Source organism: Callorhinchus milii, unplaced genomic scaffold (assembly GCF_018977255.1).
Source record: "Callorhinchus milii isolate IMCB2004 unplaced genomic scaffold, IMCB_Cmil_1.0 Scaffold4, whole genome shotgun sequence".
Taxonomy (NCBI): Eukaryota; Metazoa; Chordata; class Chondrichthyes; order Chimaeriformes; family Callorhinchidae; genus Callorhinchus; species Callorhinchus milii.
In genome coordinates this window covers 64,084,598-64,104,168 of record NW_024704745.1, presented here as the reverse complement: position 1 = coordinate 64,104,168, position 19,571 = coordinate 64,084,598, and the positions used below count along the sequence as shown (strand labels likewise).

General features: G+C 38.6%; 1 protein-coding gene across 2 annotated transcripts in view; it reads left to right on the top strand.

Moving 5' to 3' along the window:
• The window catches only part of pdgfd (platelet derived growth factor d), a 64,981-nt gene that overhangs the window by 26,745 nt on the left and 18,665 nt on the right, over nt 1-19,571 (top strand). Inside the window, exons 2-3 of one of the 2 annotated variants that reach the window (XM_042334564.1) lie at nt 7,513-7,717; nt 15,842-16,028. In XM_042334564.1, coding sequence (XP_042190498.1) covers nt 7,513-7,717; nt 15,842-16,028 — 392 coding nt within the window. The remainder of the gene's footprint in view (nt 1-7,512; nt 7,718-15,841; nt 16,029-19,571) is intronic. The other variant, XM_007904430.2, reaches the window with a different exon arrangement.

The following is a 19,571-nucleotide window of genomic DNA, read 5'->3' as shown; positions in this document are numbered from 1 at the left end:
AATCCCTCAAGAAAAAAAAATAATAAATTGGTCACTTCAATTCACGACTGTTTGTAGTATACTACTGTGTGCAATTGGCTGCCGCATTTCGCCCACAAATATACAGTCAATTCACTTGGCAGTATATTCTGTGAAGCACTTTGAGACGTCTAGAAGAAGTGAAAAGCACTATATCAAATGCAAGGAAGGATATGTGGACCTCGTGAGTGCTGGCACGATATTCGACTGTGAAAAGGAACATCAGTCAATGCTCTCACCCAGCATTTCAGACTTGTCCTTTCAGCAGAAGTCGCGGGACAGTATTTGAGTGCGAATCCTGGCAGATTTATTCTACTTGTCCCTAGAATGAGGGTGGGAGCAGTCAGTATCACTCAGTACAGTGCCCCCATTCCACTCTAAGAGCAGGTCACGTAGCTCCAGTATAACAACAGAGATGAATAGGTTGGTACATGAGAGAATGGAGAATGAAAACTCCACCCAAACTTTATGAGCCACATAAACATGTCAAGAGTCAGGACTGGCTTTCATCTTTTGTCTCTGACCTACCATTAGGAATATCATATACGAATATCATATGTGAAGCGCTTTGAGATGGCTCGAAGAGGTGATAAGACGCTATATCAAATGCAAAGATTATTATTATATCTTGGACATGTAAGATTTCTTTATTTTGATTTGCTTTTCGTACCAACCTAAAGCCAATTACATTTTTGTAATGTTTGTGTAAATCTGTCTAAAGAGACCAGAGGGACTAATTTGTTGGATTTCTTAAGTTCCCCACTGAACTTCATTCTGGAAATAGACAGCGCTGGACTGGTCAGTATTGTTGGTTGTTGGAAGGAATTCCCCATTTGAATGACTCAGATTCCTTATTAAGGAAACTCCAAGTTTTAGACCCCTCAAACAACAACGACAACAGTCACACTTTAGATCTATATAGTGATATAACAGAAAATATAAATATATGGATCTTTCAATTGATAAAGTTTTCTGTGTATGTGGCTTTGCAGAACTGACAGGATGATTTAAAAACAGTGACAGGTTACTCTTTTGCCTTTTTTTAATAAATCATTGATAACATGTGAACACCTATCTGCCTGTTCAGGTGGATGTTAAAGATCCCATGACACAATTTAAAACGAGTAGGGAGTTACTCTCAAAGTCCTGACCAATAATCACCCAAATAAAATCTGCGAGTGTATTTATGGCTGTTTGTGGAACATTGTGATATGCAAATCGATTGCCACATTCACCTACAAATACAAGGTCACTTTTCAGATTGTATGCATTTACTGCGATGAGGGTTGCCATCCAAATTCCCAGTATTTGAGAAATGGCCACATTCTTGCCTGAATGCAGCTTCAATTCTGTCAAGTGACAGCTTCAATCTGTCACCCTGTGGTTTTTTTCTAAACCAAATCCTACCATCTTTACTGACACTTATATATTCAGAGATTGTCCTTAATGACTTGGCTGATCAGCACAAGTGCATCTGGCTAGTTGGCAATACTCTTGCCTTTGAGTCATTTGGGACTTTGAGCTCATGGTCTAAGGGAGTTGTACATTGTTGGAGTTGCACATAGATCATCCTTTGAATGAGAACTATGCCACTATTTAAAAAGAAAGAGGAGTTCCCCTGGTGTCGTAACTCCCTCCTCCCACCCCCGCAAAAAAAAATTGGTTATTCACTTCATGGTAGTTTGTGGAACAGTACTAATTGACTACCACACTCATCTGCAACTACAGTTTACAGAAAACTTTGCAGAGCACTTTGAGACATTTCAAGATGATGAGGCGGTAAATAAACAGCAAGCAATATTATTACTGATATTTTCTCACATGCTTATATCAGAATGAACATTGCTAACTGAGAAACATCAGGAACTATGTATGGATTAACCTTTGTCCTATACAGTAAAAGTCTAAGTCTTTGAATGTAAATTTTTCATCACAAACTTTCAAATTTATATTGTAATTAGATTGACCATATTTTATCACTTAAAGGTACTTCCTGTAGAATTCAAACAACTGTAGCTCTTAAATGGCATCAAAGTACAAAGTAAAGTAGAAAGTAAGTATTTAGCAATGAGAATTATTAAAACATACAAGTCCCAAAATTCAACCTAGCCTGAAAGACCATTTTGCCTAAAAATTTAAGATGACAAAGAATTGTGGAAAATTCTTAAATTCAGTTCAATTGACATTACCCAAAGGGTAGTGGAAATCTGAAACTCAATCCCCCAAAAGGCTGTGGATGCTGGATCTATTCACATTTTCAAGACTGAGGTGGATAGATATTTGTTAGGTCAGGGTTTTAAAAGATATGGGGCAAAGACTTGAGGTACAGATCAGCCATAATCTTATAGAATGGCAGAAGAGGCTCAAGAAGCTGAAAGGCCTAGTCCTGTGTCTATGTTTCTATAGAAACTGGTTCATTTAAAGAATAGAAGAAAGCTACTTTTAAACTATTACGAAATTAAAGAACTTACCCCAAATCAGTGTTGGCTTTAAACTTAAGGCTCGATGGAATTTCTGGCTTATTGTGTCAATTTCTATATTGCCAACTGTATGTTATAAGTTCTATTGATTGTGCTGCACGGCAGAACATTAAGACTGCAATATGGTCAAATGGAGATTATAATCAAATCTAAATAAAATATTTTGTTTGGTTTACAACAATGCATTATCATTTCAGTCCCTTTAACTGAAATTAGCAAAAATTACTCCGAATGTGATTTGTTATGATGCTGAACAGCATTTGGGTTCAAATGGAAATCAAATGACTTCAGTGTGATGTTCAAAGCACAGAAGTGATTGTCAGGTAGTAAAAGGCATGTTCATCCCATGAGATATGCGGCAGGTGCCTCAAACATTGAAATGTGACATGGAACGGCCAACACCGTGAGCGGCATCTAACAATTATTCACCTTTGTGGAATCCATTACTGAAAAATAATAATTTTTACTTCCTTAAAAAGATTATTAGTAGTGTGACCCTCTACCTCCCATGTGATTGGAAGAGTGTTAGAAGATGATTGTCTTCACTGTGTCTGTGATGAACCTGATAATAGATGATATTAGAGTACAAATGGGGAGGAGCAGGTGGAAGGAATAATTTTAGGGGGAGGCCTTTTTATAATAAATAACTTTTATTATCGTATTTATTTTAAATTAAAAAAATATATATTTTTAAAATGAGCTGCTTTTTTAAATTTGGATTTGGGTATTTTCTAGGTTTAACATGTAAAACGTGTGTTTAGATTTGGATTAAGATATTTGTTAGTTTTAAAATGAGCCGCTTGTTTAAGTTTGGATATGGATGCGGAATTTTTATTTATGAGGCACATTCTGTGATGTTGATCTAAAACACTTGCAAGGACCAAAAATGGAAAGACAAGATTTGTGCATTAAGCCAAATTGTCTGGTTGGTTGTCTGTAATTTCAAAAAATGTATAACCCAATCCACAAAACCATGGCCCTTCTTGTAAATCCATTGACTTATTTATAAAGAAAATTATTGCTTAAAATATTTTGAAGATTTAATCCATCTTTTTTATACTTTGTCACACTCTCTCGTGAGAAGTTTATGTTAATTATTTATACCTTATTAAAACATTGAACATCACCAGTGCAAGAGATGATGGTGGTTTTAAAGTGGTTAATAAACATACAAGTCTGTGCAGACAGATATTTATCATACATCATATTACCTGCAACATTATTGAGCTGTTCATGTGGATTGTTTTATATATAAATTTCAGGGAAATATAGAAATGCTCAGTGGAGAATTATGGAATACAGAAATTATATTACCAAGGAGGAATTAACGCCTCATTTGTGGAATACATTCTACTTTTCGCTGTTAGGTTGTGCAAAAATGCTATGAGTTGAGTTTCAAACTGAAAGCTGCAACACCGTCACATATTAATACCTTTCTACCTATTAAAAATGATTAAATTACTAATAATCCACAGTAAAGCTTTTAATGTCCATTAAGAACAATGCAATTGTACAGAGGGTTAATGTAGTGCCTTGAATCACAGGGTAATAGCATACCGGTTGCTTAATTCATTTCTCCACATTAAGAGCCATGTCTCAGCCACATTACTGGAGACACTGAGTTGAAGCCCTGTGCTTTCTAAACATAGGGAGCTAAAATCAGAGAATGAGCAACATTATGTTCGCCACCTCTAAGAGCTTAAATACAGGTCTTCATGTTCAGATGAAGAATTAAATGTAAAATGAGTAGAATATAATTGGAAACTTTCTGATGTGTAATTATATATTTTGATGTGTAATTACATTGCTATTCGTGAAACCACAACAGAAATGCACAAAGTAAAGTTTTTACTGCATAATCCATAAATTATTAGTGTGCAATACATTGTTAATTGTACAACTACATTCATCGAACATTTTATTAGCATTGCATTTACAAAGATACTTCTTTAAAATTTTATTTTATAGACTGAACTAAAAGTTGCCCATTAATTGTTTGTGGATTGCTCATTATAATTGTGTAAAAGATTATACTTGGTTAAGTAATATGAACTTAGTTAGTTTCTATCCCATTTAACCTTCGTAATAACTATTATGAAAATAGCACTATGTGTCATACAAAATTACGACGTGTGATGTGTTAAGTAATACTGATCGTTGACAGAAACGATTCATCAATAATGTGTTATCGACTAGGGTGTGGCTTCACTCTGATTTTTCTTGTTGAGTGAAGCCAATCGGCAATCCAATGTGGAGTAGATTCTTACCATTCTGAAAGACTTGGTGGGAATGGGTGGGGGAAGGTGTCTTTCCTCTAACACCCCCAAAGACCAGTCAATAATTTAATACATTGACTGGTCACTTTTTACCTCACGGTTTGATTAAATATGTTGAAATTTTCAACCCCCTTCCCCCATAGTCAGTGAATGTTTTTTAAAACGAACGATTCATGATTATTCTGTTTGTCTGAAATGCTTAATAAAAGAGGGTAGAACAGTAGGGGAAAATTAGAAAGAGCCTTCTTTAGTTGCCTCCCATGGCCTCTTCCATGTGGATAATCAGTGTTTCTAAACAAATACCTTTCTACCTTTATATTACTGCCATCTGATTGCACTATTGCCATTGTTCTCTCATTGCTGCAGCTGCCCAACCTCATCACTGTTTTGTGTTCAACAGCACTGTTAATGGTTCTTTTGCAGAACAATTCTTTTCTGCCAAATGTTAGCTATCAAGAGTTTCATTATTAGTAGATCCTCGCCCTTAAGTGAGAGACCTGGGTTTGATTCCCGGCAGGGCGAAACCTCGGGCAAGTTTCCTCACTCCACACACCTGATAATAATCCTTCAAGAAAAAAAGCCAATAATAAAATTGGTCACTTCCATCCACAACTGTTTGTGGGACACTGCTGTGAGTAATTGGCCGCCGCGTTTCGCCCACAAATATACAGTCAATTCACTTTACAGTATATTCTGTGAAGCGCTTTGAGATGTCTAGAAGATGTGATAAGGCACTGTATCAAAAGGATTATTATTATTAATGCTATTATACCAAAATAATAATTTGGGTTAAAAAAACAGGAGCAGGAATTCTATTTGGGTGTAGATTTATTCTATTAATCTAGCATTATCCAGAAATTGTCATATTTTTAAATGCAGCCTTAATTTTGAAACGTGTTCTCTGAAAGTCTTTTGAAGAATTACAGAAAATTGGTTTCAAAGATTAAAACTGGATTCAACAATTTGCCAAATTCTGCATGTTCTGTAATAAATAAAATAAATCTGGATCGTGGTATTATTTCAATTGCAAATTTGATTAAAAAAATAAAATTTGAAAATTATAAAAAACGTCAACAGTGGTATCGTTAGAAGCTTCACTGTCCTGATGTTCTTCCATTTATTACTGAATATTGTTTTGAACAAACATCTTATGTAGCAGAAGGATAACATTGTTTTTAAATATAAATCAACATTTCTGTTGTCCCTTTGAAAAAAAATGCCATTTAACGTCACTGACATCACAGGGTACAAAATCACTGCCAAAGTTCCCACAAAGTTGATTCAGCACATTCCTGCACTCTGACTTTGAACTCAGTGCCAGTAGATCAGCAAAGTGTTAGTGGATTTTGCAATGCTGCCAGTTAGCATTCAAACCACCAGCAGAGATTTTTTTNAGCAAGGTTAAACATGGGACACCCAAGTATTCAGTCCTCACTCTGTCATGAACACTGTTGTTGTTCTGGCTTTAGCTTGAATCCATTTTTCCTGCTGAAACAAACTTTGATGATGACAGAAGGATACGCTGGTAAATATTGCCATCTGCAGAAAACAGACGTATTTCAAGTCCCATTTGGATGGCTCCCTTTTGCAGAAAATCCTTGTTGTCATGTAATTGAACTGGACCAAAATATCAATTGAAAATTGTTTCAATCTGGTGTGATTATGTCAGTTCTTTGCACCTAATCCAAAGGACTTGGTCTTGTTTTACTTCAACTAAAGACAAATAATAATAATAATAATCCTTGCATTTGATATAGAGCTTTTCACGTCTTCTAGACGTCTCAAAGCGCTTCACAGAATATGCTGTAAAGTGAATTGACCGTATCTTTGTGGGCAAAACACAGCAGCCAATTGCGCACAGCAATGTCCCACAAACAGTTGTGGATTGAAAATGACCAATTTATTATTGTTTTGTATTTTGGAGGGATTATTATTAGGCGTGTGGAGTAAGGAAACTTGCCCAAGGTTTCAAGTGCTTTCGAGAGCGAGTGCTCTAACCACTGAGCTACAGGACTCCTGTCTTAACATTTTATCTCAATTGCTGTTTTGTATTTGGTTTGTTGCTCGTGAGAAAAGGACAGCAAGGCTTCGTGTAAGGGCCCAAGCTTCTGTTGAAGGAAAGCAAGGCAAAAATAAAAAGAGCAAATTCCTCAATAGGAGCTGCATCCATTTTTATATGTTGGCATCTATGCTGTGGGCCTACACAGGTGAAAAGCACAGACAAGCTGCAGATAATTCAGGATCTAAGGCACTCAATCAGATCCTTAAGAGTACTATTGATATATCAGTCAATCCTGTCATTGTACATTTGAAGGGAAAATACCAACATAAAACACATCATAAAAGTCCAGCAGATACTACATGTGCTCTGTCAGAAATTGATCCTGTTGGTTAACATGACAGAGTTAAGCTTTCATAGCAGGTTGTCACTGACTTGTCTGAGATTACAGAAATATGTTTGTCTATCTTAAAGATAACCAATGCTTAACCCTTTTCTGGTCAATATGGGACCACGACAGCTGAAAACATTAGGACTGCACGTAATATGGCTGAAACTAAAAGGCACTATTAAAAAATAATAACCTCAGGTGCTAAAATCTTTTTATTCTGGGAGTATATTTCTGACCGCTAATAATTTAAAGATTTAGAATTTACTGTTATGGCTCGGTGCATATTTTTACATTGTTTTTCAATAATTAAACAGCCAACTAATTTGTACAAGTTGTGACTACTAACAGAGAGCAATCACCTCACAGCAATTTATCGACAAGAAGATGCAGTCAATGTCGTGAATAATGGGTTCATACAGAGTCCAAGGTTTCCTCTCAACTATCCAAGGAGCATTTTATTGACCTGGAGATTGCTGTCCCCTGAAAACACAAGGATACAGCTAGTTTTCGATTCTCGCTTTGGCCTGGAGGAACCAGAAAATGACATTTGCAGGTAAGCATAAACCTGGGTAAGTTATCAGACTCATCCATTAAAGCTTCAGTTCTTTATTATAAGTGTTGTGCAGAAAGATTCTAACCTTCAATCACCTTTGACTGTGTCTTAAACAGTACTTTTATTGGTATAAATAGAGTTAAGTTGGCTTGAGGGTTTACATGTACATGAGTGGTACAGGCACAAGGACAAATGCAAAGAGAGAGCGAAGAGCTATAGAATAGGGAATGGACAGGTTACAATCATTAACAGCCAAATGCACATTTTTGTTGCTGTTTAAAGCCATTGCGTCTAACTACAGTATTTTGTACCTAACCAGTGAGGAGACAGAGTGCAACGGGACACAATATTTCATTTCCTCCTCTAGATTAGAACAAGTCAGCACTTGTAACAAGATTCCTGATATTATATAAGACATTGAAACCATCCATTGTTTATTTTTTTATTGTACAGTCTTCTTTTCTTCTTCCTCCAGTCATGCCAGGAGTCTATCAGTTTGACTTGCCAATGTAAGGGAGCAGGATTTTCTTGAAAAGCAGCAAATTAATATGAACAATTCAGAGATTAAAAATGTATAAAAGTAATAGATATGTCCTGATCTTACCTACATAAATCCCAAATACAGTACAATAAAGTGCCTGTATTAGCTTGATTCTTGCTTGATTCTTTTGCTTTTAGTTGTTGGAGTAATACTGTAAACATGATTAGTATAATCATATACCAGGAAGTTAACACAAGTAGCCGTCACACAAGCAGACAGGTTTCCGCCATATTGCCCGCCCCCGTCCGTACCTCGTTTTCAAATCACTGAATTCACTCACACCTCCCTACCTACCCGACTTGCTTACACCCCCACTCCACCTCCATTCGCCTGTTTGTCCCTCGTGCCCTCCGTTCCACCATTGGTGGCTGTGCCTTCAGCCACTGTGACGTGCTCCAGGACGCTATCCCTGTGAAGGGTGCTATATAAATGCAAGTTGTTGTTGTTGTTCCTAAACAGTTAAGTAGATGTTTCCCATTTAATCTTACTCAGTTCCCAAAGGACACAAATCCAAGATGTAAAGCTTTGCAGGATTTAACACTAAATGGATAATTACTTTCAAAGAGCTGAGTGTGAGAGTTGCAGCTGCTCAACATGTGACACATGGATAAACTGCAATTTGTGGGCAGTGAAAAGGGCACTATGACCTCCATCTAACCCATGTTACACCAGACCCGGGCATGCCTGATATTGAGTGCACGCAATAAAATATTAAAATCCCCTGTAATGGTAGCCTTTCAACTCACCTCAAGTAGCTCCCAAATAATATTCTGGTAAATTTAAGCAGAAGCTCCCTTACATAGTCAAGTCACCCGGCTGGACCCCAGGCATAAGGTAGCAGAGTCTAAATTATGGGATTCACAGAATGATTTATAAATAGAGAATTCTGGATGTGCTACAGCTGACTGTCTGCCCTTCTGCTCCAATGCTGATTTCAGTTCTGACTTCTGTGAAGTCAGCATCTGAACAATGTCCCACCAGGTCAACTGTGACACCCCCAGGGTTTATAAATCCTTTTGCAATTCCGCAATATAATTATTAGATTTTTCTACAAAATATACAGTATACCCTGTAATGTGTTTTGAGACATTCTCCTGATGTGAAAAGTGTTATGTCAACTGTAAGGATTATTAGTATTATGAAATTCCAATGGTAGATTTCCAGCTATGTTTCAATATTTGTTCCTGGTGGTCTTGTATATCACTGTTTTGGTACTTTCGTAGGCCAATTTTTATGCTAGTTTTTCTTAGCAAGACAAATATTAAAAATGCTTTATAATAAATAACAAAAATAATGTGTGCATTTATACAGTTCAGAATCCTCGCCCACACCTTCAAGGCCCTCCACGGCCTTTCCCCTTCCTACCTCCGTGACCTGCTTAGCCCTTATTAAGCTGTCCACTCTCTCCGCTAAGCAGGCTCCAGTCCGCCCGACCTTCAGCAGTTGGGTCTTCAGCCTCTCATTCCCCACTCTCTGGAACCCCATCCCACATTCCCTTCACCTCGCTCCATCCCTTGCCTCCTTCAAGTCACATCTCAAGACCCTCCTCTTCCACCATGCCTTCAGCCACCCTTCTATCCTACTAGCCCTCCACTCTCCCATATCCCAACTCCCCCCTGCTCGGTTTCAAATCCTTGACTGTCCAAATGTAATTTTGTTTTGTATTTGAAATAGCTCCTTTTACATTAGAAGGACGTCTCTAAGCGCTTCGCGGGATTCACTGTAAGTTGTAGTGGCAATGTATATTGTAGGCAATGACTGCAGCTAATTTGCACGTATCAGTGTCCCACAAACAGTCATGAAGTGAATGATCAATTTTTTGTCTGTGGGATTGTTGACCATATCGCCGAGAGAAACTCCCTTCTCTTTTCAAGCAGTATCACAAGATCTTAAACAACCACCTGAACAGCCCTTGGTTTCACATTTCATTCATGTAATTTTTAATAATAATAATAATATCATTTTTGTCATGATATGTCATGCACAAATAAAAATATTGCCATGATCTATGATATGTTTTCAAAGAAACAAATATCCATGCTTGTCAATAATTTTTTCAAGGAGGCACTTCCCCTTTAGATGAGCATACTTGAACATGCAGAGTATCAGAAACCACAATAATATCCATCATATTATTCACAGTGAGAAAAACACAGGAGGCTATTTGTCTCTAACTTTCTTGTATGTGCACAATTATGCCCCTGACAGTGTTTGTGACATTGAAAGGTGAAAATGGGGCCTCATTATTTCTGTTTTCTCCTAAGGCAAATTAATAACAATTTGAAATGTCTCTTAGTGACTGCTCGTTAATGCTTAAGTAGATTCGGTTACCAATTAGCAGCACAAAATAAGCCAAACAGCTGCTTTGTGCCTGTACTCAGAGAGGAACCTATAGATCGACTGCCTTTCCAGTACAGAGGTAGAATTTCTAGGACTGGACAAATGATAGTAATTTCAAATAAGGAGATAAAGGGCAAACTGAGGGCACCTTAGCAGACAAGACACCAGGCTCAAATAGATCTCACACAAGGGGACTTAAGGAAGTGGTTAATGAAAGGGTTCATATCCTGGTGGGTATCCATCTCTAGAGAGTCATTGGAGTGATGCCTGACGATCGAGGAGGACAAATGTAACACTAATTTAATGTGGATAAATGAGAAGTGGAATAATCATTGATAATAAAGTAAACAATATTAAACTGTAGTTGAATCTGGCATTGCTGATGGGTAGCTCGCTGATACCATAATTTAAAAGATGCTCCTTAAATATGGAATAGAATGCATTTAGGAATACCATTATATTCCCATTATTTTAACAGAAATGCATAATTGACATAGCACTATTACACATCTGATCAGGTGTTTCTCACAACACCCACAATCAAGAGACTTTACTGCCTAATTATATTATATTCTGTTTCAATTTCACAATCCAGTTTAATGTTTGAAAATTGGCTTTTCAAGTACACACAAAGTCCAGCTTTCATTTGAACTTAGATATAATGTAGTATTAAACATTTTTATCCAAGGATATGTTTGTTTCAGTGAGGACGTCACAAAGCATTGAACAGTCAGGTGTCGGAGCATGGGAGAGGGGTGGTGTAGGGGTGAGGGAAGGCGGAGAGGTGGGAGGGAGACCAAAGGCACGGTCGAAGAGAAGGGTCTTGAGACCGGCCTTGAAGGAGGCAAGACTAGGAAGTGAGGCGAAGGGACCATGGGATGGAGTTCCAGAGTGTGGGGGCAGAGAGGCTGAAAGCCCAGCCACCGATGGTAGGGTGGGTCGGGCGGGAGACATGGAGCAGGTCGGAACCCGATGAACGGAGGAAGCGGGCAGGTGGGTAGGGAGTCAGCAGGTCAAAGAGGTAGATGGGGGCAAGGCCATGGATGGCCTTAAAGGTGAGGACGAGGATCTTGAACTCAATCCTCTGGGGGATGGGGAGCCAGTGGAATCGGGCGAGGGTGGGAGTGATAGGGTCACGGAGCCTGGTGCGTGAGAGTACATGGGCTGCAGAGTTTTGGATGATCTGCAACTTGTGAAGCGAAGAGTTGGGAAGGCCGATGAGGAGGGAGTTCCCGTAGTCAAGCCTTGAGGTGACAAATGCATAGGTGAGGGTTTCGGCAGCCTGAGGTGTGAGGCAGTGGCAGAGTCTGGCAATATTGTGGAGGTGGTGGTAGGCAGTGACGGTCATGGCGCGGTTGTGGGGGAGAAAGGACAGTTCAGGGTCAAACAAGATACCCAGGTTCCTGACTGGCTTAGTGAGGTTGAGGTTGCAGCCATGGAGGCTGATGCTGTCAGCGCCTGAGGTGCGGAGGCACTGGCGCGAGACAATCAGGAGGGCCTCAGTCTTGCTGACGTTGCGTTGGAGAAAGTTGGCCCTCGTCCAGGACTTGATGTTGGACAGGCAGTCGGTCAGGGCACCAGTAGTCCTGGAGTTCAGGGTGGAAGCAGAGAGGTAGAGTTGGGTGTCATCCGCATATATGTGGAAATTTACCCCATGTCTGCGGATGACGTCACCAAGGGGAGCATGTAGAGGGTGAAGAGGAGGGGACCGAGGACAGAGCCCTGAGGAAAACCGCATGAGACAGTGCGGGGGGGTTGAGGAGAAACCGTTTGCCGCGACGTAGTGGAGGCGGTATGAAAGGTAGGACCTGAACCAGTCAAGGACAGAACCTTGAAGGTTGAGGTGGAAGGAGTGGTGGTGGAGGAGGATTGAGTGGTCTACGGTGTCAAAGGCTTCTGAATCCATGTTGACTACTCCACTCAGCATAATTAGATCGAGAATGATGTAGTGTTCGTCAGACGGGGAATTTTCTCATAGTCCTGGCCAACATTCCAATGTAGTCCTGGGGAAGTGCTGTATTGTTGGACGTGCCATTCTTCATTTGAGATATTAATGAGAATCATTTGGAGTGTTTGTTGAGATAGACGTTAAAAATCAATTGACATTATTTGAAAAAAGGAAGCAGTTTTCTTGGTGTCCTGGGCAACAAGGCGCAACAACAAAATCATAGTTAAGTAATATATAAATTCATACAACTATTCCGGAGTATAGCAGTGCCATTCTGAGTGGAGCTTTTAGTGTTAAGCACATTGTACTGTGCTTTCAATGATAGCCACCTGCATGTAATATTAATGATTACAGCTCTCCTGCTAAGCTTCAGTCGCTGCCTTATCAGGAGCTGACATCATCAACCTGCACGAAAGCTCATTCCACCTCATGGAGCTAGTGCAGCATGTCAGTGCAGACAACTATCCTTCAAACCCTTCATTCAGGCTCTCACTCTGCATTCCATCATCTCTGCAACATCGCCTGACTCCAACATTATCTCTCCCCTGATGATATCCTCACCCGCCCCTTCATTGTGTCCAGGCTTGATTATTCCGATCCCTTCCGACTTGCCATCTGCTCCCTATACAGGCTGCAGACCGTCCTGAACTTTGCAGCCCTTATCCTCTCCTGCATCGGTTCTGTGAGCCTATCACCTACAGCCAGGAGTCCCTTCACTTTGCACTTTTTGACTGTGCTTTTGGCCAGGTTCCTCATGCCCCTCCTCAGCTCTCCTCCTCCCCCTAGGCCGAGCTCCCAGGCAGGCGTATGTCGAGCCTTGAGACCTCTTCCTGCGTGGAAGACATCAATGTAAATTGTTGCCATTGTAGTATTCTACAGTTCTCGAATTCAGAGCATAACATAACATGTATCAAGCCTAGATACTTGTAGAGGCATACAACATAGAATCAAATTAATTTGCTCTATTTGCAGCAAACTTATAAAGAATTCTGATTGTTCATCTATTATTCTGTGTCTCAAAATGGTGACATCATCAACATTATATCATCAACCTCATGCATCAGGTTTTCACCCCAGCTTTCTCCCCTTCTCTACTCTACTGAAAATGGTGACATAAACTGTATTAGGATATAGCTGAGTTTTTCCCCCAACTTCACTGGTTCAAGGCATATTGTGATCAATTATAGCTTCCATTCTGCCCTCCACACCTCCCTGACTCAGATCAGCTAAATTATCAAACCTATGAACATTCTGCTCTGTATAGTGTTTCACCCACAAAATATACAGTCAATTCACTTTGTAGTATATTCAGTGAAGCACTTTGATGCGTTTCAACGATGTGATAAGGCATTATATCAAATGCAAGGATTTTTATTATTACAATACAATACAAAATTACATTTGATTAGCACCTTTCATGTTGCAGTACCCCAGGACATGATGAATGCAACTGCATTTAAATGATTTAAAATCATTTTCCATCCTCGACAATCTGAAATCTTGTAAAACAAACCTATTATTTGCAATTGCTCATGTATTACAAATAAATTGATTGAAAGGCACTTTAACCCAGGGTATTCTCAATATCATTTCAATCTAATGTTATCCCTTTATTCCACATCACAGACTTGCTCGCTGAGAGCTAAGTTTATGTTTTCTTTTAATTGAATGTTTTGGTACAACATTATGTAATGAATATTTGAAAGTGCTGTGATAAACTATAAAAATAATCAGCAATATTTTATTTTTCCTCAAAGGAAATCTTGGCTCACTCCAATAAGCCTTATTTCCCTGTTTAACAAACAGTTGTGAGTATAGTTTGGCTGCCCTTTGAAACGTGTTCATTAACTTGTCTGCAGCTGCTAATAAGTACAATTTCCTGCTGCTGGTCCCTGCCAAAACATAGCATAAGAAGGAACCAGAGAATATCAGTACTTTAAGAATTAATATGGAGTTTGCCTGTAAATTAGTGAAACTACAGTAAATGACAATAACCATGACACAGGTCATCCTTAATGTAGCCTATTATCATAATTTAGAAAATAAACCGTACAATTAAAGAGGTAGCAAGTACAGGAAGAGTTGCTTTCCCTTTACGGAAAGCGCTCTGAGATGCTGCCCTGCGTGGAGGACACTATATAAGATCAAGTTGTTGTTATTGTTGCAAACTGTTGATTTTATTGAAGTGTCTGACTGACCAGGGAAACTGAAGTTGTATAAGGTATATGTTCGGAAGCTGAGAACTTTAATCTCACAGATAATATTAAAAAAGATTGAAATGGACAAATGATTTCTGATATGAAATAAGACATTTGGCCTAGCACACCTTTGCTAATATGAATTGATCTCATTTTAAGTAATTTATATTACTATATTGCTATATACATTATAGTTATATTTTACACATTTGCTCACTTTACAGGAATTCCTTGTGATATGCCTTATTTCAACATCATAGACACAATACAAAATGCAAGAAATTTTATATAATATTTCTTACATTTGATATAGTATATTTTCACTCTGCATTAACTGAATTTCATAAGAACTGGTTCTGCTTCTGTCTTGCTTTCAACAATATCTATCAATCTACTAAATAGATTTTATAATTTGCTCTCCTTTTTATCTCTAATCTATTAAATATTTTCTATGTTGAAATGGTTTCAAAGTTGTTTGTCAGCATTGATTCATAAAGTCAGTACTGGATACTTTGAATGTTTTAAGGAGCCATACCTAATTGTCTTCAGGGTTATTTATGTAGGCACACTCTTGCCTCTGAGTCAGAAAGTTGTGGGTTCAAGTCATGCATTTGGAGGTTTAATTCACTCTCTAGACTGCTGACACGCCAATGCAGTGCTGGTAGAATGCTGCATTGTTGGAGATGCCATCCATCTTTCAGAGGAGACATTAAACCAAGGTCTTGACTGACTCTTCAGGTAGATGTTAAAGATCCCATATCATTGTTCGAAATATTTGTCATAAAATTGATCATTCACTTCAAGGCAAATAGCTGACATGTTTGCCTACAATATACGCAGTCTCTTTACTTTTATTGTAAAATTTGGGGAGCAATTTGAGATATTATCCTGAAGAGCAAGGCACCATATCAAATGCAAAGATTATAATTAACCCTTGTTTAGTTTTCCCTAATCGCTTATACAATAGCTGGAGGGTAGAGATGAGCTTGGTGCTATTTCCATAGATGCTGCAAGTCAGAAGGTATGCTTGTGTATTGAAATCTAGCTGCTGAATTGAATGGGGGAAGTAACTCTTTGTGGTTGGTGTCTTCTTTTAGGTATGACTTTGTAGAGGTGGAAGATGTCTCTGAAACAAACCGTGTTATTCGTGGAAGGTGGTGTGGAAACAAAGAAGTTCCCCCAAGACTTACATCAAAAAGCAATAGGCTGAGGATAACCTTTAAATCAGATGAATATTTTGTGGCCAAACCTGGTTTCCGCATTTATTACTCCCCAGTGGAAGTGGTAAGTAACATCGATTAGTTTATTTATTGATAGGGATCACACGGAAAGATTTACTTTATTTATAAAGCATTTCAGAAAGTCCAGAATTTGGCAAATTGTTAAATACAGCCTTAATTTTTAAGGCAGTTTTCTGTCGGTTTATCTTAAAAACTACAGAAACACGACTTCCCCAAGTTAATACTGGACTCAACAATTTGCCAAATTCCGGACATGCTAAAATGGTATATAAATAGGGTAAATCTAGACCCCAGTGGGATTAGATAATAATTACCGACTCCATGTTCCAACTCAGCTCCTGCTCCTGACATTGCTGACGCTGGGAGAAACAAGAGGAGCAGGAGCTGAGTTGGTTTGGCACCAGTACTGAATCATTGAACTGCTGACTGAGAAGCTGCAAAGTAGTTAAGAAAACATTGTGATGAAATATGATGAATGATGTGCTTGGTAACGGAATTTCAGAACTGAGTTAATCCTCTGTGTCGGTTTTGGTAATCCTGCGTCAGATGAATCCATAGTAATAGTAATTATGATAACAATTCTTGCATTTGATATAGCGCCTTTCATGTCATTGAGACATTTCAAAGTGCTTCACAGTAAAAATAATCCTTGCATTTGATATAGCGCTTTTCACGTCGGGAGGACGTCCCAAAGCGCTTCACAGAACACACTGTGAAGTGGATTGATTGTGTATTTTGTGGGCGAAACGCGGTAGCCAATTGCACACAGAGATGTCCCACAAGCAGTCATGGATTGAGTGACCAATGTTTTTGAGTGATTATTACCCTTGGAAAGTAATAATAATAATTATTAGTAATAATAGGGCACTGCTCATGACAGCCCAGACAGCCTAGCTCGGCGAGACAACTTAGAGAGGCAGATTGGTTACTGGCACCAGGGATTCTTTCCACTCAGCTTCTAATAACCCTGAAAGCCAAAGCCCTAAAGGGTAGGGTTATCCTAGTCGGACAACCAGCGGGAAGCTTGGTAAACAGTTCTCTCAATATGAGTTTTAGCTGCTTAAACTCCAGCAGTACCCCAATGCACACTCAGAGAGATTCTGGAAGTGGCCCCTCAGGCATTCACACATGAGTCTGTTTTAAATCAATGTTTTGTTTCCATTTTTTTCTCGATTCAACATTTTAAATTAAGAAATATTCAGTCAAGAAGATGTATTTTGTTGGCTGACCAAAATGGTTGTCCACCACTGCTCTAAAACATAGAGATGATCTCCCACATGTGTCAGACAGACAGCTGATTAAAAGTAAAGAGTAATAAAGGTTGCAGATTGATTAACAATACAGTAGATACAAAATAATTCTAAAATAGCAGTGTAGTTCAGAAGTCATTAAATGACAAATCCAATAATGAACAAAACTTCTAATAATCCGATTTGGGGATGTATATTTAAACCTCTTTTTGTTATCTTTAAACAGAGAAATTAAATTCAATTAAAGATTACAATAGTAATCTGTTATCAGCCTGATTCAAGTATTGCATTATTGTAAATAATTGAGATTCTGCAAAACACACGCTTTTGGTTGCATAATACGATGCAGTGTATAGGAGCAGTGCTATCCTGTGTATCTACAAGGCAATCAATGTTATTGACAATTTAGTGCAGTGTTATGTATCCAAGCATCATATCCCCACTTTCTGCTTACAAAGAGAATACATTAGGAATAGAGCAATATTGGGACTTTGAATTCACAATTCTAGGGTGGTTCAATCCGCGGGCTGTATCCCGCCTCCCCCCTCCCTCCATTTTGTCTGGCCCACTCTTTCCCTCCTTAACCCTTAATTGTTATGTTTCTCGTAGGGAAGCACAAAAATATTTGCTTATGCGACCCACGTTTGTCAAATAGGGCATCTGGCTCTCGGCAGCCAAAACGTTAGACCACCTGGATTTAGGCTGAAACTCCAGTACGGTGCTAGGGGTGTGCTGCATTGTTAGAAGTGCTGTCTTTCAATTATGACGTTAAACCGAGGTCCCTTCTGCCTTATTCAGACGGATGTAAACGATCCTAAGGCACAATTGGAATAAGTGAAGGGAGTTTCTCCCAGTGTTCTGGCCAATATTTCATGGCTGTTTTGGGACATTGCTGTGTGGACATTGCCACATAAGCTTCTGATGATGTTGTAATTAGCAGAAGTGATAATTCTGACATCAAATATCTAATTTTTCGCACGGAACTATTCAACGAAACTCCTAAAATTTCAGGATTTTCAAGAACATTTTAAAAACGAGCAAAAAATAACTAGTTACAGCTTCACTAAAGCTTTGTAAATAGGGAATTGGAAAGCTCTGTTTTAGAACTGGCTACAGGACCAGTTTTTCTATTTCTGGTGGTAAAAATGCTTAAAACACACAGTCACTATACTTTACAGTAAATCCTATGAAGTGCTTTGAGACATCCTCCCGAAATAAAAGGGACTAAATCAAATGTAAGGAATATTAATATTTTTATTGCTTATCTGGTGAGCTTTGTTGAGGAAGATGTTGTAAAGCTCATTTTACCTCTACAAGGCTTAACGAATATCCTTTTGTTTCAAGCTCCCCTACAACCAACCGAGGAGTTTAAATAATTGACATTTGGCTCAATAACCAACCACATATTTCCATCACATTTTTTACCCCAATGGATTTATTGTTGATAATCACTCCAAATTGATCAGCAAACGACAGTGCTGTGAATGAAATAAAGGGAAATAGTATTACTGCATTCAATCCCAACAAAGATATTTGCCTCAATCCCCCAGTTTCCCAAACGATTATGCAGAACATAGACGAGTGAACGTGCAGAAACCATGCCTTGATAAATGCTAAGTGAACCCATACAGACTTGCCTGAAACGGGTGTTCTCTGATGGTCCAGTGTAAGGACAAGCCATACAATGAGTACTGTACTCCATTTGCAGGAGTGTTGTTGCCAAACACTTCAAGAAAAGGATTTGATATGTCTCTACAGAACAAGTTTCAAAACTTCTCATAATTGTCTAATGAACAAGTGCAAAGGGGCAGGGAATAAAACAATAAATTGTAGCCCCACAGAATATTTTCCAGACATGTGCAGCAAATTACACAACATTTATTCCTTATCAGTGAGGAATGCACTTGATCAAAACAAATGTAACTTTACAATCTAGTAAAAGAAATCTGAAAGAATTGGCAGCCTTAGAAACAATTACTTAAAATGATAAACGTGTTTCACTTTCATAGTAATGCACTGCTTGGCTGAGCTGAGCAAAAACAGTGACTCAACCTGAAATATTTACAATTAGTATTATCTGCTGTCAGCTTATTTATATTTTCACGTGTCAGTTTGTCATTTGCAATAAGCAGTCAAGATGTCAAGAGGTGAAAAGAAAGTGCTGATGCTAAAATAATTGAAATTCTTTATGATAGATGGAAGGTATTCTTGTGACTTTTCACTTGTATATGTGTTGTGTTAACCTGGTTTCTGTCAATTCACATCAAAATGAGGAGGATGGTCTACACTCAGGACTCTGCATTGGTCTTGTGTAAGTTTTTTAGATGCATATTCCG